This window comes from Gadus macrocephalus, chromosome 16 (assembly GCF_031168955.1).
Source record: "Gadus macrocephalus chromosome 16, ASM3116895v1".
In the NCBI taxonomy this organism is placed as follows: Eukaryota; Metazoa; Chordata; class Actinopteri; order Gadiformes; family Gadidae; genus Gadus; species Gadus macrocephalus.
In genome coordinates this window covers 25,867,275-25,891,906 of record NC_082397.1, presented here as the reverse complement: position 1 = coordinate 25,891,906, position 24,632 = coordinate 25,867,275, and the positions used below count along the sequence as shown (strand labels likewise).

The 24,632-nt window shown below is 43.6% G+C and overlaps 1 protein-coding gene across 1 annotated transcript in view; it reads left to right on the top strand.

The window, feature by feature from the left end:
* Nucleotides 1-2,963: 2,963 nt before the first annotated feature.
* crk (v-crk avian sarcoma virus CT10 oncogene homolog) overlaps nucleotides 2,964-24,632 on the top strand; it is an 80,078-nt gene continuing 58,409 nt past the window's right edge. Inside the window, exon 1 of the mRNA XM_060076050.1 lies at nucleotides 2,964-3,493. Coding sequence (XP_059932033.1) covers nucleotides 3,268-3,493 — 226 coding nt within the window. The 5' untranslated portion in view covers nucleotides 2,964-3,267. The remainder of the gene's footprint in view (nucleotides 3,494-24,632) is intronic.

Here is a 24,632-nt window from a genome sequence, read left to right as displayed (position 1 = left end):
TTTCCATGTAATGGGTGGGAGGCTGGGAGCTCTACCCACTGCACTAGTATTCCCTTTCAATTATCTTGGACTAAACCAGTTAAAATCAACAATGAGATAAAAGTATTAACCAAGAAAAAAACAAATGGAATGGAAGAGGAATTTAGTTAATTTTTGGCATATTTCCGGCCTATTACCCTAAATCTTAACCTAGCCTGCGACAAACTACGTAAACTAGGCAAACTTGGAAGGAAGGAAAAGAAAAGGAGATATGATCTGTGCTGAACTGATTTGGCACCGAATTTGGAACTTGTGACACAGGAGGTCTGGCTTGCTGACTTAAAAGCATTGCGATCATAAAAGGTGACCATCTGACAAAAGCACAAATCTGACAATAGATGGATTCTATCCGACAACCTCCTGCCTACAGAGCAAGCGTCTCTATCGATCGGGCCACGGTGACCACACCGTTGTAACTGAAACAAAAATGGGTAGCCTACTAATTAATCAAAAAATTATTGTGGATATTATAGCCTATCCTATTTTTGCATATTTATACATTGTATCCTATGTACATATTTCATGTGGCATCTGTATTTTTATGTAGGCTATAGCATCATGTATTTTAAATTTAGCTTATATCTTCTTTTTACATTTTAGCCTTTTGCTGAGGTGGTCGCTGTATGTATAGGCTGTCTGTATTTGTGTAAGAGTTATTTGTATTGTGTAACCTGCTGGATTATGAAAGTTAGTTTGGGGTCAATAAAGGGTCTGTCTGTCTGTCTGGGGGAAAATGCCGTGAAAAATGTACGCACGGTGCGTTCAGGATTAGGACTGATGTAGCATATGTCGGCCTAGACCTAATCAATCATGTTTTAACATTTGAAGCATTCATATTAGTCTATTATTTTCGTATGCTACCCTGCTGTTGGCCTTGATGGGGAGATATTTTTTTGCTGCCATGCACAAATAGTTGAATCCAACAACATTCCTGCAAAATACGCTGTTTTTCTACATTTTACGGCGTTTTTTACGGCGTAATGCAGGTGATACGTGACTAAATGATGGAGTTTTCTGTCGGGGATGGCTTGCCATAAGCGGCTGTAGTTGCACTCTGTAAAGTGCCGCACAAAACCTTTACCGGCCTGCGTCAGCCCATCAGGCTTCAGTGTAGGTCTTCCTCTTGAAATTACATCTGTCTTCTCTCCAAACGATCGCCTTGAAAAAGGCGAACAAAGGAGATCAGAAACAGGATCGCTAGGTGCTGTGAAGGCGGTGGACATAGTAGTTCACTATCAACTCTGTACCGCCAACGATTCAAAATTCGCTGATGACATCACCGGGGGCCAGCGCCGGCATATTGCTGGGCCCCGGGGTCGTTGTATTACTACACATCAACATTTGATTGGCTGATTACACACGTCAGTCAAATTTATTATCCAATCGGAGGTGGCAGCTTCAGCGAAAGGGTACTTTTAGTGCTGGCCCCGCCGGTCCATGTAACCTAGCTGTGATGCGTTATTCAGCTGAGCTCAGCCTTTCAAAAAATGACGGTTTTCAGACACAAATTAATGTAATTTAGAAAAAAAGAATATATATTATTTAGATTTTGACAGGGCCAGCAGAGAAGGCCCTGCTGGCCCTGACGGCCCACCACTGATGAATATTTGGACCGTCCTAGACGATACCTCCCATCCTCTCTCTAAGGTGTTAAGATAGTTTGCATTAAACTGTAGCCTTGAAGTCTGATACTGAGGCCATTCAACAGACTTCTTTGTTGAATCGATTCCTTTAACTGTCTTGGAGACATGTCCACTTCACACATAGTGTATTGTAATTTAACTTGGTCTCTACCACCATGGCTGACATCAGCCCTGGCCAATCCTAAACTCTCCACGATGGTTGTTTCCTTTGTATTAACTGCCCACGATGTGAAGGTTTCCCAATAAGAATCATGTTCATGTAGCCAGTGAAAACCGCAAAATCCTGACGTACATTTATGGGCAGATTTAGAATAATTTGTTGCAATTTGTATTCTCTATGCATAGCGCATCAGGTCGATATTGCTGTTTACTGCTGCTTGCACAGATTCAGGAGACCCGCAGAGAATTCAACCCGGTTGAATTCATTGGGTAGGAGCATGACAGTGTTTATTTGGCTACAGGCTTTTCTAATGTCTCATTTTGGCTACTGGTGTACGTGGTGCACTTTCCTATCCTTAACGTAAACATTAACCTACTCAGTAGGCCTGCCCCGACGTGAGTCAGACATGACGATTGGTCTTTCCTTTCCTTCTCAAACGACGTTACAATTGCATATTTCATCAGCCCGATTTTCAAATTTTCCCTGGGGACAAACCCCCGAACCCCCTTTTAAAATGACTCTAACTTCTGGGCTACAGCCCCGAATGTTTTCAATTGCTAGCGACACTCCTGTCTGGGTCAATAGCAATTCACATGTTGTGCGCCACCATTGTCATCACCTTGAAAGGACTTTGACACGCCATATGCTTCCACTGGTTGCTGTCATGGATGTATAATTAGAAGCGTCTCTGTGGCGTACCAAGGTCAAGGTTTAATGTCTGATATAATGCATTGGTTGAACCGTCTCTGTGTACTACCAAGGTCAAGCCATAATGTCATAATGCATTGGCTGCTACTGAATAGTATGTGACTGGCATCTAGTGGCCAGGACCATTCTTCAATTAAAAAAGACATGGATATTCAATAAATGACCGTGGAGGTCATTGACGACTTAAAAGAAAAAGAAAAATGATGATAACTTAAAATATAACTTAAAATATATACTCGTAAGAGTATATATTTTAAGTGTCATCATTTTTTACATGCTAAAATTATTCTTACATTAAATTAAGGAATGAAACAGATGTGTGTATCGGTTGGACCTCACTAACATGGCGGCTAGTCAGCACCATGGCTAGTCACCGCCATGGTATATTTACACGTCACATCCGGTGAGTAGGGTCTTTTTGTTTCCCCTTATCCGCCATTTCAGTTTTTGAAGTTAGTTGTCATCAGTCGCTCGATTGTAGCTTAAATTGAGTTGCAAAAACACAGCACCAGACCGGTGCTCTGGGGTTGACACTGAAACGCGGAGGGTTCAACCGGATACGACCCCACCGGTGTGTTGGTGACTGATGACCGTGGGCTGGTCGCGGATGTCGCCTGCTCTACAGACGGCTTCCAGGCGCTAAAGTTCTGTATGAGTTGAAGCCTTGCTGGTGGGCACGGGGAAGGCCCGTGAAGCCTCGGCTCTCGAGTGAGGAGCATGGCCGGTCACTTCGACGCGGAGGACCGCGGTACCTGGTACTGGGGTCGTCTGAGCCGACAGGAGGCGGTGTCGCTGCTGCAGGGCCAGAGGCACGGCGTGTTCCTGGTCCGGGACTCCATCACCAGCCCCGGGGACTACGTGCTCTCCGTGTCGGAGAACTCCAAAGTCTCGCATTACATCATCAACAGCATCAGCAACAATCAAAGACTATCCGGCAATCCAGGTAAGAGCATAATATCTGGGGCCGGCTGAATTCATCCATTGAAAACCAGTGTCCGACTGGATGTGTAATGACCCGCTCCATCTGGAACAACGTCTTTATTATAGCCTACGCCTCATTATACTAGGATCCAGGGGTGGACTGGGACCAAAATTCAGCCCTGGCATTTTCTATCCAGATCAGCCCACTACATTATCAGCAGACACTACATATAAATCCACAAATCTCGCAGCATCTCCTCTCATGCATTCTACAAAGGAGAGTCATATTCCTTGATAGCAGTTAACAAATAAAGCACGTAACTATGAACTTAAGGATTAAAATTGACAGCTATAGCAATCAATCATTCTTTATTAATTATAGTGTCAAATCACAACAGAAGTTATGTCATGTCAGAGAGTGGCGGCAGAGAGTGGAGGCAGAGAGCGAGCAAGTCCTCGAACATGGACGGAGGGGGAACAACTCCTCAGGCTCTCACATGTCAAGTGGTCAACCTGAGAGGGACATGGATACATTATTAAGTCTCTAATCATCACAAATTAAGTATAATTTCATAAAACATAAAAAACTTACCAGACTAGAGGAGACTCAACAGCCAAACTTTGGTGCAGTGAATGCAGAGAGTGGAGGCAGAGTGAGAACAAGTCCTCGAACATGGACGGAGGGGGAACAACTCCTCAGGCTCTCACATGTCAAGTGGTCAACCTGAGAGGGACATGGACACATTATTAATTCTGAAAAATAAAGAAAATGTTTTCCTCTGTCCTGCACCTAGAGTTGAAAACGTTTTGGATGTGCGTTTCTTTTAGTACTTTTTTTAAATTATTATAATTATGAAGTATGAATTTATCTAACATTCAAAAATACATGATAAACTTACCTAATTCTAACAATTCAATTTTATTTGTATAGCCCTTAATCACCATTACAGTCTCAAAGGGCTTAACAGGCCAAATATTTGTGACACCCCCCTTTACCCATGCCCCCACACGGGCAAGAAAAAACTCCCTTGAATCAGCAAGGAAGAAATCTTGAGAAGAAACGCAGTGTAGGGGATCCCTTCTTCCAGGGATGGTCAGGAGTGCAATGGGTGCCACAATTGACATACAGGTAAACTAAATACATGCACATCATATAAAAATGGTGATGGGGTTCTGGCCGGTTATCCATGAGGAGAGTCCAGGCATCCAGTCCAGCACCCGCAACACGCTAGAACAGACAGAATAGTGAATTAGAACGGAAAAGTACATAGTGGGAATGTATAATGTAATAAGAAAAGCACAAGCAAACAGAGTAGTCTTCACTTCGCATCTGTTGTTTTCACACTCCAAATGCAAGATTGTAGAGGTGCGTTTTGAGCTTCCCTTTGAATAGCTCCACAGAGTCAGCTTCCCTGATCGCTGATGGCAGCCTATTCCATAGGAAGGGGGCTCGATAGGCAAACGCTCTCTGTCCAGCCGATTTCTTTTTAACCTTCGGCAGTGAAAGAAGGCCAGCTCCCGAAGACCGGAGGAACCGAGAAGGACTATAAGGATGGATCAGGTCCTTCAGGTACGATGGAGATAATCCATGCAAGGCTTTATAGGTTAGCAATAGCACCTTAAAGTCTGATCTGAAAGTTATTGGTAGCCAGTGTAGAGAGGCGAGAATAGGTGTAACATGATCAAACTTTCTCGTTCTGGTCAGCAGTCTAGCTGCCGCATTATGTACCAGCTGTAGACTTTCTGTGGTAGAGTTCGGTAATCCCGAGAACAGTGCATTGCAATAGTCCAGTCTTGACGAAACAAATGCATGAATCAGTGTCTCTGCATCCACTGCAGATAACATTGGTCTGATTCTTGCAATGTTTCTCAGATGGAAAAAGGCAATTCTAGTTATACTTCTTATATGCTGGTCAAAGCATAATTGAGGGTCAAACAGGACACCAAGATTTCTGACAGATGCACTCTGTGGGATGGCGAAGCCATCCAACCACAGAGAGACATCCTCAAACTTTTCCCGGTCCCGCTTCGAGCCGATAATCATCAGCTCTGTCTTCCTAGTATTAAGCTGTAGGAAGTTTTGTGACATCCAGCCCTTCACAGCAGCCAGACAGGACTCAACCCTTTGAATCTGGGCCGAGTCCCCGGAATCTACAGGAATGTAGAGCTGGGTGTCATCCGCATAGCAATGGAAACTAATTCCGAAGCCGCGGATAACGTTTTTAAAAATATGCAGTTGAAGTTTATGGCCAAGCAAGTCAGTCAAGTTGACAGCCAAAGAATTAATCTCTCAAATGCCTTTTACCTCATGTTTTTATCTGCTATAGAGCCTGAGAAATTAAGGTTTTATTAGGCGTTGACAAACTTTGAATATTGTTCTGAAAACCTTCAGGTTTTGAGAGGGGGTTTACAGAAAAGTTCTTAGGCATAAAAAGGCCTTTTTTAGTAGGCGTTTTAGGCCTAAATGGGTTAAGAACCCTGGAAGGGAGAGGATCCAACATACAAGTTGTTGGCTTTGAGGCCTTTATCACCCTTTCAAGTTCCACCAAAGAAATTGCCTTAAACTCCAAAAGAGTTGCGTCAGGGTTCACAATCCTACTTGGCAGAACCCCATCCTGCCCCACAGGATGTGTAGGATTAGCCGCACGGCAAGCATCAATTTCCTCTCTAATTGATTGAATCTTATTCTCAAAGAAATCCATGAATTCACCTGCCACGATCGAGGAGCCTACGGTCTGATTCTGTTTCTGAGTGAGACTCCTCACCGTGTCAAAAAGAAATGTAGGATTATTTCTATTCAAATTAATGATACTAGAAAAGTAGGCGTTCCTGGCAATAGTCAGCGCACCCTTATAGGTAATCAGACTATTATGCCATGCAAGATGAAAGACCTCAAGTTTAGTCGAGCGCCATTTGCGTTCAAGGATCCTGCAGTTTCGCTTCAAAATGCGCATTTCTGCATTAAACCAAGGGGCTGGTTTTTTCAATGTTCGTTTTTTAGTTACGTGCGGAGCAACTGAATCAATGGCAACAGACAAGGCAATGTTGAGGTCATCAGTAAGGCACTCCACAGAACCACTATAGTTACAGAGAGGTGCAAGTGAACCAGATAACTTATCTGCCATAGCTGTAATGGTTGCAGGTGTGATGCGGCGACAGCTGAAAGTAGCTTGCTGATCGTCGCAGGGGCAGGATACCACCACCTGGAAAGTGAGCAAAAAGTGGTCTGATAAAGCTGAGGTGTAGGAAGAGACCACTAGCTGTGAAATGTCTACACCGCGGGTCAGAACGAGATCCAGCGGTGTAGACATTTAACAGTGGTCTCAAATGAGAGAACAAGTCAACATATAGAACAGACGGAGAACGACTCCTCAAATATATCAGAACAACCTGTAATGGAGAATAATTGATCATTTAGTGTACATGATCACGCCATTAAGGATCAACACATAAGCACAATAAAACTTCTGAAAGCATCATTAAAATGACAAATAATGAATTACTACTACATCCATAATGTGTGATGTGTGATAATAATAATAACAATAATATTAAATATTTCTCGCCTTATCAGTGGAGCAGCTTTTTAAGCAGCTCAGTCTTCTCTGCAAGTCTGTCTATCACAGAGTCAGAGTCCAAGGCCCTGAGAATGTCTTTCTCTGTGGCCATTAGGGATGGGCATGATTAATCGACGATCGACTAATTGATCGTTAAGAATTTCGCCGATTACGTACATTTTTCATCGATTAAACTAATGCAGTGTGCAATTAAACATTTTACCACAAGGCGGCAATATTTTAATTTGCGGCTCCTCCCCCGCAATAAACATCCCGCATTAAACGGTGAACTCTTTAAGCCTTACAGCTATAAAAAGCTATAAAAACTACAAAATGACTACAGTTTCCCCCACGTTCACACAGCAGCGGCGCGTCGCCGCTGCTGAATTTTGTCCGCCGCTGCAATAAAAACCCTAACCCTTCTCCTAATTTTTTTTAATTTTTTTTTTACGTAGCTCCTTTTAGAAAATGTACAGCGCGTAACGTCAATTGCGCAGCACGCGGCACATCGTCACGTAACCAACATCAAACAAGAAAAATACAGCGAGTGTGACAGTCAGTCAGTCAGTCAGTCAGTCAGTCAGTCAGTCAGTCAGTCAGTCAGTCAGTCAGTCAGTCAGTCAGTCAGTCAGTCAGTCAGTCAGTCAGTCAGTCAGTCAGTCAGTCAGTCAGTCAGTCAGTCAGTCAGTCAGTCAGTCAGTCAGTCAGTCAGTCAGTCAGTCAGTCAGTCAGTCAGTCAGTCAGTCAGTCAGTCAGTCAGTCAGTCAGTCAGTCAGTCAGTCAGTCAGTCAGTCAGTCAGTCAGTCAGTCAGTCAGTCAGTCAGTCAGTCAGTCAGTCAGTCAGTCAGTCAGTCAGTCAGTCAGTCAGTCAGTCAGTCAGTCAGTCAGTCAGTCAGTCAGTCAGTCAGTCAGTCAGTCAGTCAGTCAGTCAGTCAGTCAGTCAGTCAGTCAGTCAGTCAGTCAGTCAGTCAGTCAGTCAGTCAGTCAGTCAGTCAGTCAGTCAGTCAGTCAGTCAGTCAGTCAGTCAGTCAGTCAGTCAGTCAGTCAGTCAGTCAGTCAGTCAGTCAGTCAGTCAGTCAGTCAGTCAGTCAGTCAGTCAGTCAGTCAGTCAGTCAGTCAGTCAGTCAGTCAGTCAGTCAGTCAGTCAGTCAGTCAGTCAGTCAGTCAGTCAGTCAGTCGCTAAAATGTGTCGCTACATGACCACCAGTGTTAAAAACCCTCTGAGCCCAATCATTTTATTGTATCTATAAACCGCAACCTCCGTGCCGTTTTTCCTCTAGTATTGTGTGTGTGTGTGTGTAGGCCTATGTGTGTGTGTGCGTGTTGTCGCTCTTTTTGGGATCACTCATAGCCTTTACAGGAGCTTATATCCAGTCAGGAATTTATAGCCTAGGTATTTTCGGGAACTTTGAAAAATGAATCCATACTGTTAGATCCGATGTTGTTCTTTATTGCCATATAAAATCTGTTTTCATCGCGTATTTTAGTTAGGAATTTATGCTAATCGCCTGTAAGCATGTGGTCATTAGCATAAATGCAGGGAAAAAACCTAAGGACTTCTTAAAAGATCATGAATAGTTTCTATTATGTATAACTTATATTTATTTTATAATTTTCTCATCACTTTTTGACTCCCAAGACTAAGAAGAAGTGTTTTAAGCAATAACAAGCTTATCATCGCTCTCTTGTCCTCTTACCCTGACTCGCACTGTCTCACAAAGGAGCTGAGCTCTATTTGTAGTGCTAAGGCTCACACTGATTGGTATTCAATTAGCTTTATTTTTTATTCTTCATGTGTGTGAGTGTGTTCTTTTCAAATTTTAGTTAGGTTTTGTGTTTTGCCCATTGTTGCAGGAGATTTCATTTTTGAACAGAGTGTCTTATGTTAAAAAACAGTTATGCTTTGGGCATAGCAACCATGTTTAGTGTTTAAGCATTAGGCAAAAATCTGTAAATAAATTGTGCAAATTATATTTGCGTTGTGGCATTTTTTGTTTAAATATTACTACACAAAAATATAAAAATCTGTAAATTAAGACACAAAAGGCAAAGTTACAACACCAATAATCCCATCTACAGTAATACACAGGACTGTTTGAATAGGATTTAAGTGCATATTCTCCTCTCAAAGTGCACCAGATTCATGCATTCCAATGTAAAGGGTACAAAAAAAATTCGGTCGGGGGTGCATGCCCCCGGACCCCCCGGGGGGGGGCAGGATTTTTTTCAGCAGCGGTGGTGTGGTCCCCGGTGGTGTGGTGCATGCCCCCGGACCCCCCGGGGGCATGCACCACACCACCGGGGACCACACCACCGCTGCTGAAAAAAATCCTGCGGGAAACACTGGACTATTAATGCAGGCTATGTGGAAATTGCGCCGACTTTGGCTCAGCCTGGCTCCGCCAAGGTGGCTGCCGACGAAAAGTGTACATCTCCACATACTTCGCGATTTGACCGTTTTCAGTACACTTATTTTCGCCCGATCTGAAGTGTGTGGCGATGTACAATTTTCGTACTCAACTGCAGCCATCTTGGCTATGTAGCGGAAGAGGGCGGAGCCAGGCTGAGCCAAAGTCGGCGCATTTTCCACATAGCCTCCATTAATAGTCATTTTGTAGTTTTTATAGCTGCTAGGCATAAAGAGCTCACCGTTCAAAGCGGGATGTTTATTGCTGGGGAGGAGCCGCAATTTAAAATATTGCCCCCGTGTGGTAAAATGTTTAATTGCGCACTGCATTAGTTTAATCGATGAAAGATTTACGTAATAGACGAAATTCTTAACGTTCAATTCGATTAATCATGCCCATCCCTAATTCAAAGATTCAATTCAAAGATTCAAAAAGCTTTATTGTCTAGTATGTTGCCATACTAGAAAATTGTCTTTTGACTGAAGGCTTGGAGGTGTGTGTGTGTGTGTGTGTGTGTGTGTGTGTGTGTGTGTGTGTGTGTGTGTGTGTGTGTGTGTGTGTGTGTGTGTGTGTGTGTGTGTGTGTGTGTGTGTGTGTGTGTGTGTGTGTGTGTGTGTGTGTTATTTGTGTGAGTTCTTTGAGGAATGAGTGTTCTGTGTGTGTATAGCTATGGGGATGAATGATTTTTTGTAGATAGCTTTCCTGGCCAAAGGCATTCTGAATCTTCTGCCAGAAGGAAGTAGATCAAAACAAGGATGGAGTGGGTGGGAGGGATCTAAGAGGATGGAGTTGGTCTTCCTTCCCACTGCCTGGATATACAGATCCTCCAGCGCTTTCTGGTGTATTCCTATTAGCTTGCTTGCTTGCTTAGTTAATCTATTAAGTCTGCTTTTGCTTGCGTTTGTGAGGAAGCCGTACCAGGATGTAATGTTGCAAGTGATGATGGATTCCACCAGAGATTGGTAGGCAGTTGACAAAATGTCTTTACTGACATTGAAGGTGTCTAGTTTCCTCAGGAGATGCATACGTTGTTGTCCCTTCTTGTAAACCCCATCTGCATGCTGGCTAAAGGACAGACGTTGGTCGATCTCTGTGCCAAGGTATTTGAACTTCACCACCTGTTCAACCACTTGTCCTTCCAGGGTCAAAGGTGAGGAAAGTGGATGTGGGGTGTTAGATGCCCTCCTCCTATGGCAACACAGTTCTTTGGTTTTGCTGATGTTCAACTGCAGTGAGCTTTCTTTGAACCACAGGGCCATTTCAGTGATATATTGGGTGTACTTGGACAGGGTGCTTTGATCTGTCAGTTTGGCCACCAAGGCCAGATCATCTGCATATTTAAATAGCTTGAATCCACTGATGTTGCATGTGATCTCATTGGTGTATATTGAGAACAAGATGGGAGACAAGACACAACCCTGTGGGACTCCAGTGTTAAGGATGATGTTGGACGATGTTACACCCTGGACCTTTACATGCTGGGGTCTGTCCTTTAAAAACTCCTTGATCCAAAGTGTCAGTGCTGGGTTGACCTGAAGCTGCTGAAGTCGATGCAGGAGTGTGTTGATGTTAACTGTATTAAATGCTGACGAGAAGTCCATGAATAAGACCCTGACCAAGGAGTTCTGGGAGTCCAGGTGCTTTGTGATGGTATCCAGTACAGGGTTTTTTCTAAACAAGGGAACAGGGGCGCTGCGCCCCGATACTCCCGGCGTGCGCCATCCTACCGAAATGCCGACTGAACCTGTCAGACTTGGATCTGTACTTACATGCTGCTGTACAACATACACTATTTCTCAAAACGATCTTTTCTCCGCGAAAATATCCCAACACCACCACCTGACAATGTGTCTGATCCTCAAATAACTTATAATTACTCCAAAAATATTCCGATCCGAATTGGAGTTTCCCAGACCGAGTCGACATGCTAACGTTAAAGTTATTAGCAGCTAGCTAGCTAGCTACTATGTATTTGAATGGGTTTTTGGTCTAGGCGCTAAGATGCTAAGCAAGTATACAAGACCATTCCAGTTCTCTCTGCACAAAGCGGTTTCAATGAACGACAGAAATAAACAAATGCTGAGTGTTGATCAAGAGTTTTGCGAGAGCAAAACGAACAGTCGAACAGGGTTCCCTGTTACCAGGGAACCCGTAGCAGGGAACTAAATGGCAGCTGCACGGCCGAATTAGCCCAATAAAAGTGTAGTAACCCAGAGAACCAGCTACAACATAGTTTTCATCCAAACGAGCCGTCAGCGAACGGTGAATTGCATTGGCTTCTACGAGCAGTCGGCTTTCAGCCGCGAGCTTAGGGACCGTCTGCAAAGTGCAAAACTGAATTGCATTGGCTTCTACGAGCAGTCGGCTTTCAGCCGCGAGCTTAGGGACCATCTGCAAAGTGCAAAACTGAAAACGACAACAATAGTAACATATCTATTGCGTCGCCATTATTGACTAGAGCCCCAAAACTTGTTCCATATAGGCATGGCACAGGAGGTCTACCATGACTAACGCTACCCTGAACCACCTCCTCAGGATCAGTATTGAGGGGCCTGCAATTGATCAATTAAATTTTGACAAGGCAGTGAGCCGTTGGGGCAGTCTCAGGAACAGACGGCTGCTGTTGTGATTTGTCCTACTTAATAAAAGTTTAGCCAATATTTTTGAAATTTGTCGTGTTTATTTACAGGGTAAAGTTGTACAAGTCTACCAAAAGTTGATAGTATTTTAGTTTTTCAGGATGACCACAAGAGCTAGAATTTCTCTCTAAGATAGCCTCAGAATGTACCATTTAATCATTATTTTTTCAAAGGCTTCGCGCCGTGGAAGGGGGAGACCCCCCCTTCCACACCATCCCTCGGCTTTGCGCAGGGGTCTGCTCCCTGCTACTTTTTTTTTCTAGAAAAAACCCTGCAGTAGATGTAATGTAGCGTCCTCCACACCTCGTTTTGGCTTGTAGGCAAACTGCAGTGGATCCAGATTCTCACCGATGGTGGTGGTGAGCTCTCCTGCAACAACTCTCTCCATGCATTTGCACAGGATAGAGGTGAGTGCCACTGGTCTGAAGTCGTTCAGAGCTTTAGCCCGGGGCTTTTTGGGAACAGGGATGATGGTGGTCTCCTTCCACGCCCTGGGAACAAAACTGGCATCTAGGAAGAGCTGAAACATTTCCGTCATTACACCGCCCAGCTGACTTGCACACTCCTTCAGTATTCTGCCCTTCAGCCCATCTGGTCCAGGAGCTTTGGAGGAATGGAGATGGGAAAAGATGGATATAACCCGCTTCTCTTCTATGCAGATATAGTCAGGTGGCTTAACGAGTATTTTCGACATTACCGTTACCGGGCGGACAAAAGCACCAAATTTTGCATGAGGCTTCCTTAGGGCTTGGTAGTCACTTTTAGCCTAGGAGCCACCCCTCCCCCCTCCCTATTTAATATTTAAGGGTATTTTTCAGAATTCGGGCCCATTTTTCAGAATTCGGCCCATTTCTGTCCACAGACGGGGTGTAATTATATTAAAAACGAATTACATCTAATACATTTTAGATCCATTCACCATAGTTTTCACATGTCGTGCCATATCTCAAACATTATTTATCACCAGAGGGTGGGGGAGAGTCTGTGGGGGAGGGGGAGTTCGGGGGAGGGGGCAGCAGGGCATGTTTGGTGCTTTTGTCCAGCCTGTGTTAAGAATTGCAGGAAGGGACTCAAACGCAGACCCAATGCAGGAAAGAACTCAGAATTTATTCAAAAACAGTTAACACTCTCAGAAGTCCAGAACACATTTACATTTGCAAAGTGGTGAACAGTCCAGGTTTGCTTTGCCACAGCTGCAGTTGGAACAGTCTCCTTTGCAGGAACATTTAATGAGCTCCCTGCACGCTCTTGAAACTTCTGGAGTTGTCATCCAAACAGGCACCCATAAGTTGGATACCTTGTTCCAGGCATACTGTTGTGGAGAAGGAACCACCTGCTGTGTTTGTGTGCTGGTAGTCCAGATTCCTGCTTGATACACTGCTCGTCTCAGGTGCTGGAGCAGTGCATCCTGGGTGGGTGGCAATTTGTCCATTGCCAGATTCTTCTTGCAGAAAAGTTCCTTTCTTGCTTCATTGACTGAGGTCAAAGGGCTGGTTTTGTCATACAGAATAACAGTCAGTCTCTCGAGCTTCTGGAATGATTCATCATCCAGTTCGAGCTGCTGGAAGGGATGGTTGGCCAGAAATACAAATGTCTCTGTAACATCTTCATAAGACTGCCAGGCTTGCCATACTGACTTCTTGCCTTTTCCATTGAATGCAGAGGTCGTGTCACAGCCAGAGTATGCATGGAACACAGGTAGGCCTTTTGATCGTGACTCCCCGAGGCTTGCACAGATGGTGTTGATGTGGTAAAACCTGTAATTCTTGCCCATACCAAAAGCAACCCAGATGTCGACCAAAGGTTGAGTCGCAAGCATGTCATGGAAGGTGCCAACAAGTATGACAATGACATCTGTATCCACTGTACGTACCAGGAACTTCGTCTCCCCTTGTTCCAGTGCATGAAGAATGTGGACTACAAGCCTCGTGTCTGCTTCCTCCTGATTGCAGTTGTTCATGGGGCTGCTGGAACCAATGGATACCACGGCTGGCCCTGATGTGGCGTAGACAGCCTTGTCTTGTGGCCAGCTAAACTCTTTAATCTTGGAAGTCAAAAAACCAAACAGTTCCTCCTTGTTCATTGAGTCCCGAAGGAAGTCCATCCAATTGCCAGGAAGCTTGGTATGACTTGATACTTTCCTTCGTACACCTGTGCCTCGCTTTTCTCGGGTAGACTCTTTCAAACTGTCTGTGGTGTAAGTGTCCCAAACAAGATCCAATCTTTTTGCATCCCGAAGCTGACTCTCTAGGTAAGGGATGAATATTGCATCTGCATACTCATCAAATGTGCTTACTCTGGTTGTGGGCAAGCAGTGGACGATGACGGCACCATCTAGGACTTTGCAGTTGTAGGTTGAAGGTGGCTCTGCTTGCCCAGGCTGGTCAAGACATTGGAGCAGGTGAGACTTTGTGTTTGGTAAGTGAAGTGCGCCAAGGTCTGACAGAGAAGGTGGGAAGGATTGTATCTCATGTGCAAAGAAATCATCCAAGTTTCCATCCCGGCTTTGCATTGAAATGTACAGCCTGCCAAAGAGGGCTACATTATTCTGAAGCACTTTGATCTTCTTTCCCTGCTTAGATGTTTGCTTGTGATGACATTTTCTGAAGAGCGGCAGAGAATTTCTCTTGATTGGGTCATGGATAGAGTGGGTGCGGTCATCAAGCACCTTCTTGACAAAGTCTTGGTACTTTTCCTTGCCTGTGGACTCCAAAGTGCGCACTGTGGCTATTACTGATTCATCTGTGCAGTTGCGATTGTCAAGAGTTACTAAATCAGGGAAGTCATCCAAGAAGGGATTGCCCATTCGCTTGATGGTTTCTGAAAGGCTGGAAACTTGTCTCTGGAAAGTCTTTTGTGTCGAGAGACCCTGCTCATGGTGCTGGAAGTTCGTGGAGATCTCTGTTTCCTCATCAGGGAGGTATACTCCTTCAAACTGCTTCACTAGTCTGGCTAATTCTGGTCCAGAGAGCATCCACCGTCTGAAGGCAGCAGGATTCTCTGTAAGCCCAACAGCACCACCTGAACCTTTGACAATCTTGTTTTCTTGTTCATGTGCTTGGTCGAAAGGAATTGAAGAGAATGTACAGAATCTACATTTGTCAGAAATGATGTGTATGCATCATTCTTGTCACTACTGGTTCCAGGACATTTTAGGGGACACTTCAATGGTTCTCGAGTGTCTTGCTGGCAAATAACAGAGATCCCAGTTTAGATCCATTTTCAAGTCTCACAATTAAAATTCCAAATTTGACTAATTGGTTAAATTAAATTATCCTAATATTAATTGTCCTTCAGTCAGAAGCAACGTTATGAGCTGGGTTGAGACCAAAAGATAAGGGAATTTCAGATTTTTTGCCACTTTCTTAACTATGTCAAGTAAATGTGTCATTACCATCACATCATCGAATATAGTCAAGTAGTAAAGTAAATGCCAAGTAAATGTCATATGTCTCAACTTTTGTTTTATACAGTGATCATTTAGTCTGTCCAACATTGTCCAAAATAAATTATTGTTGGATGTTTTGTAATTTATACATAGGTTGCGGTGATGACAAATCACTTATCGTAACCTATTGTAACAAGCTGTAATGTGCTGGTAATGACTGTGCTGGTAATGACATGTTTGCCAAAAAACTAGCCTTACTAGCAAAGAGGATGGCTAATCAAGTGAAGCTAGCTTTCTACATGTAATGAACACCATTTAAACTATTAAAGTCATAAAAATGTTTTTAAAAAAATCGAAAATACAGAAATAGAACACATATGGTAATGACGCATAATAAGTGTATATGCCCCACACAAAGAATAAAGAGTAGATTTACTTACTTTTCTGGACATCAAGGCATCAGTCTTACAGCTTGAAGTACAGAAGCTCCACTATGTTATTAAGTTACCATGGCAACCAAATAAACATTTGATGAAAAAACAGTAGTAAAGTGCCTTTATGCAGAGTGTGTTGGTAATGACGGCTAAACCATGGGACAGGTAGAAATTAGCCAAAATAAAGTACAAAATGCATATATATATGCTTAATCTGTGCATGTAGTTTATTAGTTCAAGTAACATTAAATCCATATGCATATTTTTATGATTAATTTGTGATAAATAATGTTTGAGATATGGCACGACATGTGAAAACTATGGTGGCGGACAACACCAAAACACAGATATTGTACCACTAAACACCAATAAAATGTGTTAAAATCATTAGTAAGAGCAACCATAAAAAAAGTCTAGGCTTGTTTTTGTTTATACTAATTAATGGATCTAAAATGTATTAGATGTAATTCGTTTTTAATATAATTACACCCTGTCTGTGGACAGAAATGGGCCGAATTCTGAAAAGTGGGCCTGAATTCTGAAAAATACCCTTAAATATTAAATAGGGAGGGGGGAGGGGTGGCTCCTAGGCTAAATTTGACTACTAAGCCCTAAGGAAGACCCATGCAAAGTTTGGTGCTTTTGTCCAGTCGGTATCGGTATTTTCGTTAAGCCACCTGACTAATAGATTCTGGGGGGTATAGGAGAGTGACCATTTCCTCCATAGAGTCAGTGTTGTTGAATCTGGCATAGAAGGTGTTGAGTTCTTCAGCAAAGGCAGCAGGGTCTGGGCATTGTACTGCAGCAGTGTTCTTATTCCTGCCCATCATGGTGTTTAGGCTCCTCCATGCATGCCTTATATCTCCACTGATGAACTTCTCCTCCATTTTGTTTTTGTAGTTGAGCTTGGCCAGCTTGGTCTTCTGCTTTAGCTCCTTTTTCAGCTCTTAAACTCTCTGCTGGTCACCCTGGATGAATGCAAACTTTTTTAAATTGAGACAGTTCTTAAGGTCTTTGGTTATCCATGGCTTATTGTTTGCAAAGATCTTAATTTGTTTGGTGGGAATAACACTATCAGCACAGAATGTGACGTAAGAGCATATGGTATTGTACAACAGGTTAAGGTCACCATTGCATTCCCTGAAGAATTCTTCCCAATCTGTCAGCTCAAAACATCCTTTCAGTCTTTGAATGGAGTCTACCTCTTGGTCTTCAATTTTTGTCTGTACTTAGGCAGTAGTAGTATTACATTATGATCTGAGGACCCAAGGGCAGGGCAGGGCTTGGATACATATGCACCCGGGATGTTTCCAAAACATAAATCTAGCGTTCTATTCAGCCGTGTTGGCGTTGTTACATACTGTTCTAACTGTGGGAGAAGTGCGGTGACGTCACATGTGTTATCTCCCATCAGAAACACGGGCTGGTCAGATGCCCTGGAGACGGCATTGTCATAACATTCTAAAATGCGCTCTGCTGCCAGCGCGTTGTCAGGGCCAGGGACATAAACAAGAATTACTGTTATTAATTGAAATTCACGGGGAAGATAGTGGGGACGAAATGACACAGACAAGATTTCGTAGTGTCGTGAGCAGTGCATCTCACGAACTGTGAAGTTCGTTGCCCATCTGTCATTTACAACCATGCAAAGACCACCTCCGACTGATTTCCCCGTTACTTCTTTGTCCCGGTCAAAGCGTATGAATGTAAAGCCATCCAAGCACACTGTAATGTCCTCAGTTAACCACGTTTCAGTGAAACAGAATAAACTTGTACTCCGATAATCTGAATCAAGCTTAACAAGTGCCGCAAGTTCATCCATCTTATTACGTAGCGATCGCACATTTGCCAGAGTGAAAGCAGGTAGTGGTAGTTTACTTCCCCGTCTCCTGATCCTGTTCCTGATCCCTCCTCTCGATCCTCTTTTCCTCCTTCTCTTCTTTATAAGCCGGTGTGTTGGTATGAGATCCAGCTGTTCTGGTGACAAATCAACTGTTTTGCAAGCATATCGCAGCTCCAGAAGGTCCGCTCTGGTGTAGGTGCGTCTCGATGCCATTTGATGCGCGGTGACCCCAGCAGAGAAACTATCTTCATATTCCGTCGTGGATTGATGTTTTAAATCAAACGATGCAGAACTCTCACTATCCATACTTCACAAACGTATTGCACCAGTCTAACTGGACAAAACTTGAATTTTTTTTCGCTATATAATGTTTAAAAAAGCCTTCAATCACGAGTCGCTCAAAAGAGGAGCGCCCCGCGTCATTGCCACAACAACAATAATGAATAACGCAATGCCATTGAGGAGCGCAAACAGGGACCCACTCTCAATAACAATCTGGGTTGTGTTTGCAAGCACCAGATTTAGTACATGTGCGTAGCACCATACATGCACCTGGTTTGGAGATTGTGCAGACAACAGTGAGGAGAATCCTTTGTATTTGCCTTGCATGTTTGATGCCCCATCAGTCGCATTTCCAATGCACATGGTCTTGCTGAAGCCCATTTTGTCCAGAACTTCTGGCAGCGTGTCGACAAAGGCCTGTCCAGTGGATGAACTGCACTTCAGCACTGCAACAAGCCTCTCCTGAACAACATCAGTAACATACCTCATAATTATAGAGCATTGATCCTGAGAGGTGATGCGTTGTCCAGTTGAACTGAAAACATTCCTGCTTTCTTGATATCACTGGAGATGTTTTCTTGAATCAGATGGTGAATTGCATCTATCACTGAGTTGACTGTAGTTTTGGAGAGTAAAGTTACAAGGGAGCCTCTGCCTCTTGTGCCACCAGACAAATGCAACTTTTTGCTGTTCTCAATGCAGCTGTCCAGGTGCTCTTTTAAACAGAAATCATACTTCCCCAGTAGAAGTATGAGCTCCAAGAAATTACCATGATCAACTGTTTGGTCTTCCAGGGTATATGCTGCCTCATTTTCTGACCTCCTGTATGCAAGCCCCCTCTTCCCAAGAATCTTGATGACATCTATGATGCGCTCCAAAACCTCTCTGTGCGCCGACATCTGAATCCCGCCAATCACACTGCTGATATCAGCACTGGCAGTATTCAAGAGGGAAGCTTCAGCAGAGTTTCTGTGTGCGCTGCTTCTCTCATGCTCCTCTGTGCGCTGGTTTATATGCCTCCAATCTGACATTTCACTGATGAACAGACTGCTATAGGTACGGCCACACCAAACGCGTTACCCGTGTTTGGGGCGTCGAAAATCTGCATTTTTGCATAGGGAACCATTGGCGTAGACGCGTTTACACGTGTTGAAGCGTCGCATTAGGGGCGTTAGACACGGCAGACGCATGTAATTACGCACGCAGTAACGCGCCCAACGCACCAACGCCCGGAGTTCAAAAAATTTAACTTCCAACGCGTGATGCTTTGCCGCGATAGCCAATCAGCGTGGAGCTTGACCTGACGTCACTGGCAGAGAGTAGTGACGCTTGCACAGAAGCATATGGCGGACATCTTTATTTATTCTGGGTGGAAATAATAACATAGTTACGTCATTAAATGCGTTTATGTAAACATTTTTAGCGAGAAATGTGGATTTTACTTTCATAATGTTCGCTCGGTGAATGTGAAGGATGTTTGGTTTGATAGTTATGACGAAGAGGGAACGCTCCATTCACTTGCATGGACAGCGTCTCTGGTTGCTAAGCAACCTCAACGTCTTGGCGGACTATATCTCTGCTGATCAACACTACGAATGCTGGAAACACACCAGACACACCATGTGAAGTTATTTAACCCGATTATTGTTATTTATATCCGAGATTATTTAATCTAACCCGATCTAAACTCTATCATGCACCCAAACACGGCGGCGTTTGGGTATCATACCTCGGACTCCTAAATCCAGCGCAGCCACAAGCGCGTTAGGCGAGTTGCACCATTTTTGTGACACACAATGATCAAGTGTCAAGTTAGGCGCGTTACACGCGTTATCCAACGCGAGTAACGCGTTTGGTGTGGCCGTACCATATCATATGGAAAGCCAAGAAGGCCACAATCCGGCCCTAGAATGGCGCGGTAAAAGTGCAAAACCGCACGGAATCTGTACGGTTTGGCAAGAATTCCGTACGGTTTCCGTACGGATTCCGTACGGTTTTGAATTACTAATAGCCGCGGCTATTAGTCATTCACTCCGGCTATTAGTCATTCACTCCGGCTATTAGGTATGCAGAACGAGCCCCTCCCTCTTCTTTGCTTGACCACTAAGTTTGAAGGCTGTCTAACCAATCAGAGCTGCAGTGCCTCGATGTTTCGCTGTAACATAAAGCTGTGTTGTCTTTACTAGTTTCACTACAATGTAATGACCACCATTAGCTAGTGGAAAATACATTTGTGTCTAGTACAGTGATATATTTGTATATGTTAGGCTATATATTGAGATGGCAGTGTGCGAAATACCCGACAATATTCGGGGATGTCCTCATCCCCAGATTGTTCTCGATATGCAGTAGCCAGCTAGGCCATAACATTACAGAACATGAACATGAACTGAATAAATGCCAGGTATATAGCATATCGGAGACGGGCACACAATCAGTGCATTTGCAAATGAGAGCCTGCAGTATGACCGATCTTGTGACATGTGGTCGGAGAGAGGTGTGTGTGTGTGTGTGTGTGGAGCAAGTTGTTGAAGGAAGTGTTTCTACTTGACGTTACAATATTTCATGGATGCAAGCAAGCCAAGACAATCAATCTATATCTATAGCCTACATGACAACACACACACGCACACACTTTAAACACACTGTTAAAGCAATAGGAGCCTGCATTGGCTAAAGTTGTTGCGATGCGCGTTATTTTATAACAGGGAGGGGCAAAGTTGTGCATTACATTGATCCTGAAAGCCTATGTCCTAGAATAAGTAATTTGTATTCCGTTTTAGGCCATCTCACTAAAGGTCACTTAAATGTAGCCTATTTAAGCTCACCAAGTCCAGTATTCAGAATGAAAAGCATTTATTCACAAATACGTTCTATTTTTTTGACAAGCGGAGCCGACAGTCATGTGCAAGTATGCAAATTAGCCATGTGCCCCAAACAGAAGATAGATGCAATGAACTGATTGTTGTGCATTGTTGTGGATATGTAGGCTGTTTAGTTGTGGTTGTTTGTGGTCTTAGTGAAACAGTCTTGCCTTGGAGTTGGAGAAGTTGGGGTGATTGTGTGAATGTGCGAGAGAGACCGCACCTGCCGTGGTGATGTTGGGCTTGTAATGGGCTTATATGTGATCAATGATGTATCTGTCTGATCGTATTAGCTGTAGATGGATGGTTAAATAATGTCACAAGATCGGTCATACTGCAGGCTCTCATTTGCAAATGCACTGATTGTGTGCCCGTCTCCGATATGCTATATACCTGGCATTTATTCAGTTCATGTTCTTCTGAGTGCGTAAGAACGGTGCCAATTATTGTCGTGTTTGCATTGTAATGCACAACTTTGCCCCTCCCTGTTATAAAATAACGCTCATCGCAACAACTTTAGCCAATGCAGGCTCCTATTGCTGTGTGTGTGTGTGTGTGTGTGTGTGTGTGTGTGTGTGTGTGTGTGTGTGTGTGTGTGTGTGTGTGTGTGTGTGTGTGTGTGTGTGTGTGTGTGTGTGTGTGTGTGTGTGTGTGTGTGTGTGTGTGTGTGTGTGTTGTCATGTAGGCTATAGATTGATTGTCTTGGCTTGCTTGCATCCATGAAATATTGTAACGTCAAATAGAAACACTACCTTTAACAACTTGCTCCACACACACACACACACACGACTCTCTCCGACCACATGTCACAAGATCGGTCATACTGCAGGCTCTCATTTGCAAATGCACTGATTGTGTGCCCGTCTCCGATATGCTATATACCTGCCATTTATTCAGTTCATGTTCATGTTATGTAATGTTATGGCCTAGCTGGCTACTGCATATCGAGAACAATCTGGGGATGAGGACATCCCCGAATATTGTCGGGTATTTCGCACACTGCCATCTCAATATATAGCCTAACATATACAAATATATCACTGTACTAGACACAAATGTATTTTCCACTAGCTAATGGTGGTCATTACATTGTAGTGAAACTAGTAAAGACAACACAGCTTTATGTTACAGCAAAACATCGAGGCACTGCAGCTCTGATTGGTTAGACAGCCTTCAAACTTAGTGGTCAAGCAAAGAAGAGGGAGGGGCTTGTTCTGCATACCTAATAGCCGGAGTGAATAACTAATAGCCGGAGTGAATGACTAATAGCCGGAGTGAATGACTAATAGCCGCGGCTATTAGTAATTCAAAACCGTACGGAATCCGTACTACGGTTTCCGTGCGGAATTCTTGCCAAACCGTACGGAATCCGTATGGATTCCGTGCGGTTTTGCACTTTTACCGCGCCATTCTAGGGCCGGATTGTGGCCTTCTTGGCTTTCCATAATATCAGTTCTCTTACCGAATGCCATGCAGATGAAACAATACATCATTTGACGCTCTGGACAGTACGTCGGCCACTTTCTACTGGTGGTGCCGTCTCTGCTACAAAACACTTTCTGCACCACTGGATTGTTACTTTTTTGTTGAGAATGGAAATTTAAAAATGACTGGAGATCTTTCTGATTAGATTGTGAAAAGAAATCCGTTATTTGACAGGCACACTCCTCACTCTCTACAGCTTCTCTCTCAGGTGATCCTGACTTTGTGCTGACACACTCACTCTCTACAGGTGGCGCAATCTTTGGGATGCCTGCATTGGTCTGGCTCTCCCTTAATTGACCAGCTGGACTTGCCCTGAACCTGTCTGGGCTTGACATAGGGAAAGCATTTATCATTGGATTGGGAAATAACTGAAAACCACAGAATAATGTACATGATAAAAGATTAGTTCATATTGAACTAAACGTTCACGAGCATAACAACACTAATGGCTTTGTCATGTTTTCATTATGACAGTCGTGTTTTCCAATGCAGCCATTTGAAAACTACAGTAAAGGTACACGGAAATTAAAGTTACACACAAATGATACCTACGAAATAGTTATCACCTCAGTAAACGATAAATTAATTGAAAGATTACAATAAATTCAATGGCAAATATTGCAAATTAAACTAATTATTTCCTATGGGTTTACTTGTATTTTGTGCTAAAATTCAAAGTATCTCATCTGTATCTTGTTGGGAAAAACGGTCTGTCTAGCTACTGAACCAGATAAAATGAGACGGAGAGGTAATAAAGTCTATCGGCACGAGGTCCTTGGATTTATTAAGTAAAGTGGCAACTGTTATACAGAGTCATAAAGCGTGAGAAATCGAATATGTCTAAGTCCCTAATCAGCGCTGATGGTTCGTCTGGAGCTTCGCCTCCGTGGAAGGTCTGCTTCAGAAGAAGGTGAAGAGTCCCTGTGTGATGCAGTCTTATGCTGTATCCTCCTCTCGATGAGGTGTGTGCGTTTGAGGTGTGTGCGGTTCTGTGTGTTTTGGCTCCCAGGCCCTGAGAGAGCTTCGTAACGGGGAGAGTTCCTCGTGTCTCCGGTGTGATAAATTAAAACGGGGAGTGCCCCCCTGAAATGTCTCGTGTGTGATAATTTAATGTGGCTCTCAGGCCCCTGGTGTGGGCAGAGGTATCTCTTGGTTCCTCCTAACGGGGAAGAGCTCTCAAAATGTCTCCTGTGTGATAAATTAATGTGGCTCTCCCGTTCTGGAGATGATACTGGTGCATTGTCTGAGTGTCCACCATCTGCCTGCCTGGGAGATGGGGCCTTCAGCTCCGGCCTTGACCTGACTATATATTATCATGTTTGTGTTATGTGTTCGTTGGGTTTAGAGCAAGAGTCGACTATATATTAATGTGCCTGCCATGTGATGTGCTCATCAGGTTATTTTTCCCAACAATCTACAATACAGCTTGATTCTGCATCTCTATTTACAGCTCATTAGCAAATTTACTGTTGCTATGGTAACAAGAGACTGCTGACGTTAGCAGCTGTTAGCTAGCTTAGCTAAATCATCTTAACAATAATAACTAGGGCTGTCAAGCGATAAAAAAAAAAAATCTAATTAATTACAGGTTCTGTGATTAATTAATCTTAATGAATCGCATACTTACATTTCAAAATAATTTAATTGAAGTACATTTTTGTCTGAGTGATTCAATGAATAATAGACATAATAGACTTTAAAGTTCAATGTCTCTTTTATTGAACATGTCTTTCATTAACATACGGTGCATTTTAAGATCAAATTAATAGGGGTGTAACGGTACATGTATTTGTATTGAACCGTTTCGGTACGGGGTGCTCGGTTCGGTGCGGAGGCGTACCGAACGAGTTTTCATACGGACATATTAAGTAGAGGACCGCATGTGTGGAACATGCTGCGGCCGCACATGGACAGTTGCGCACACCGTAGCTGTGTTCGAAATCGTTCCCTATTAACTCACTCAATCACTATTCCATATATAGTGTTCATGACATGACTATTTAGGGAACGAACAAACGAGAATTCGGACACTACGCTGAACATTTCTAAACGTTGTTTGCGTCAGTAAATGCGCCGGGTATTTGTGTGACGCAGACCGATGCGCCCACATTAGGGATGGGCACGAGTAGTAAATTCCAAACTCGAGTGATCGAAGGAATTCCTCGAGGATCAATCGAGTACTCGTTTAATCGAATCTATTTTTAGAATGCAACGCATCTGCAGCAGGAATAGGACTGATGATGAACGGCAATATTACCAAC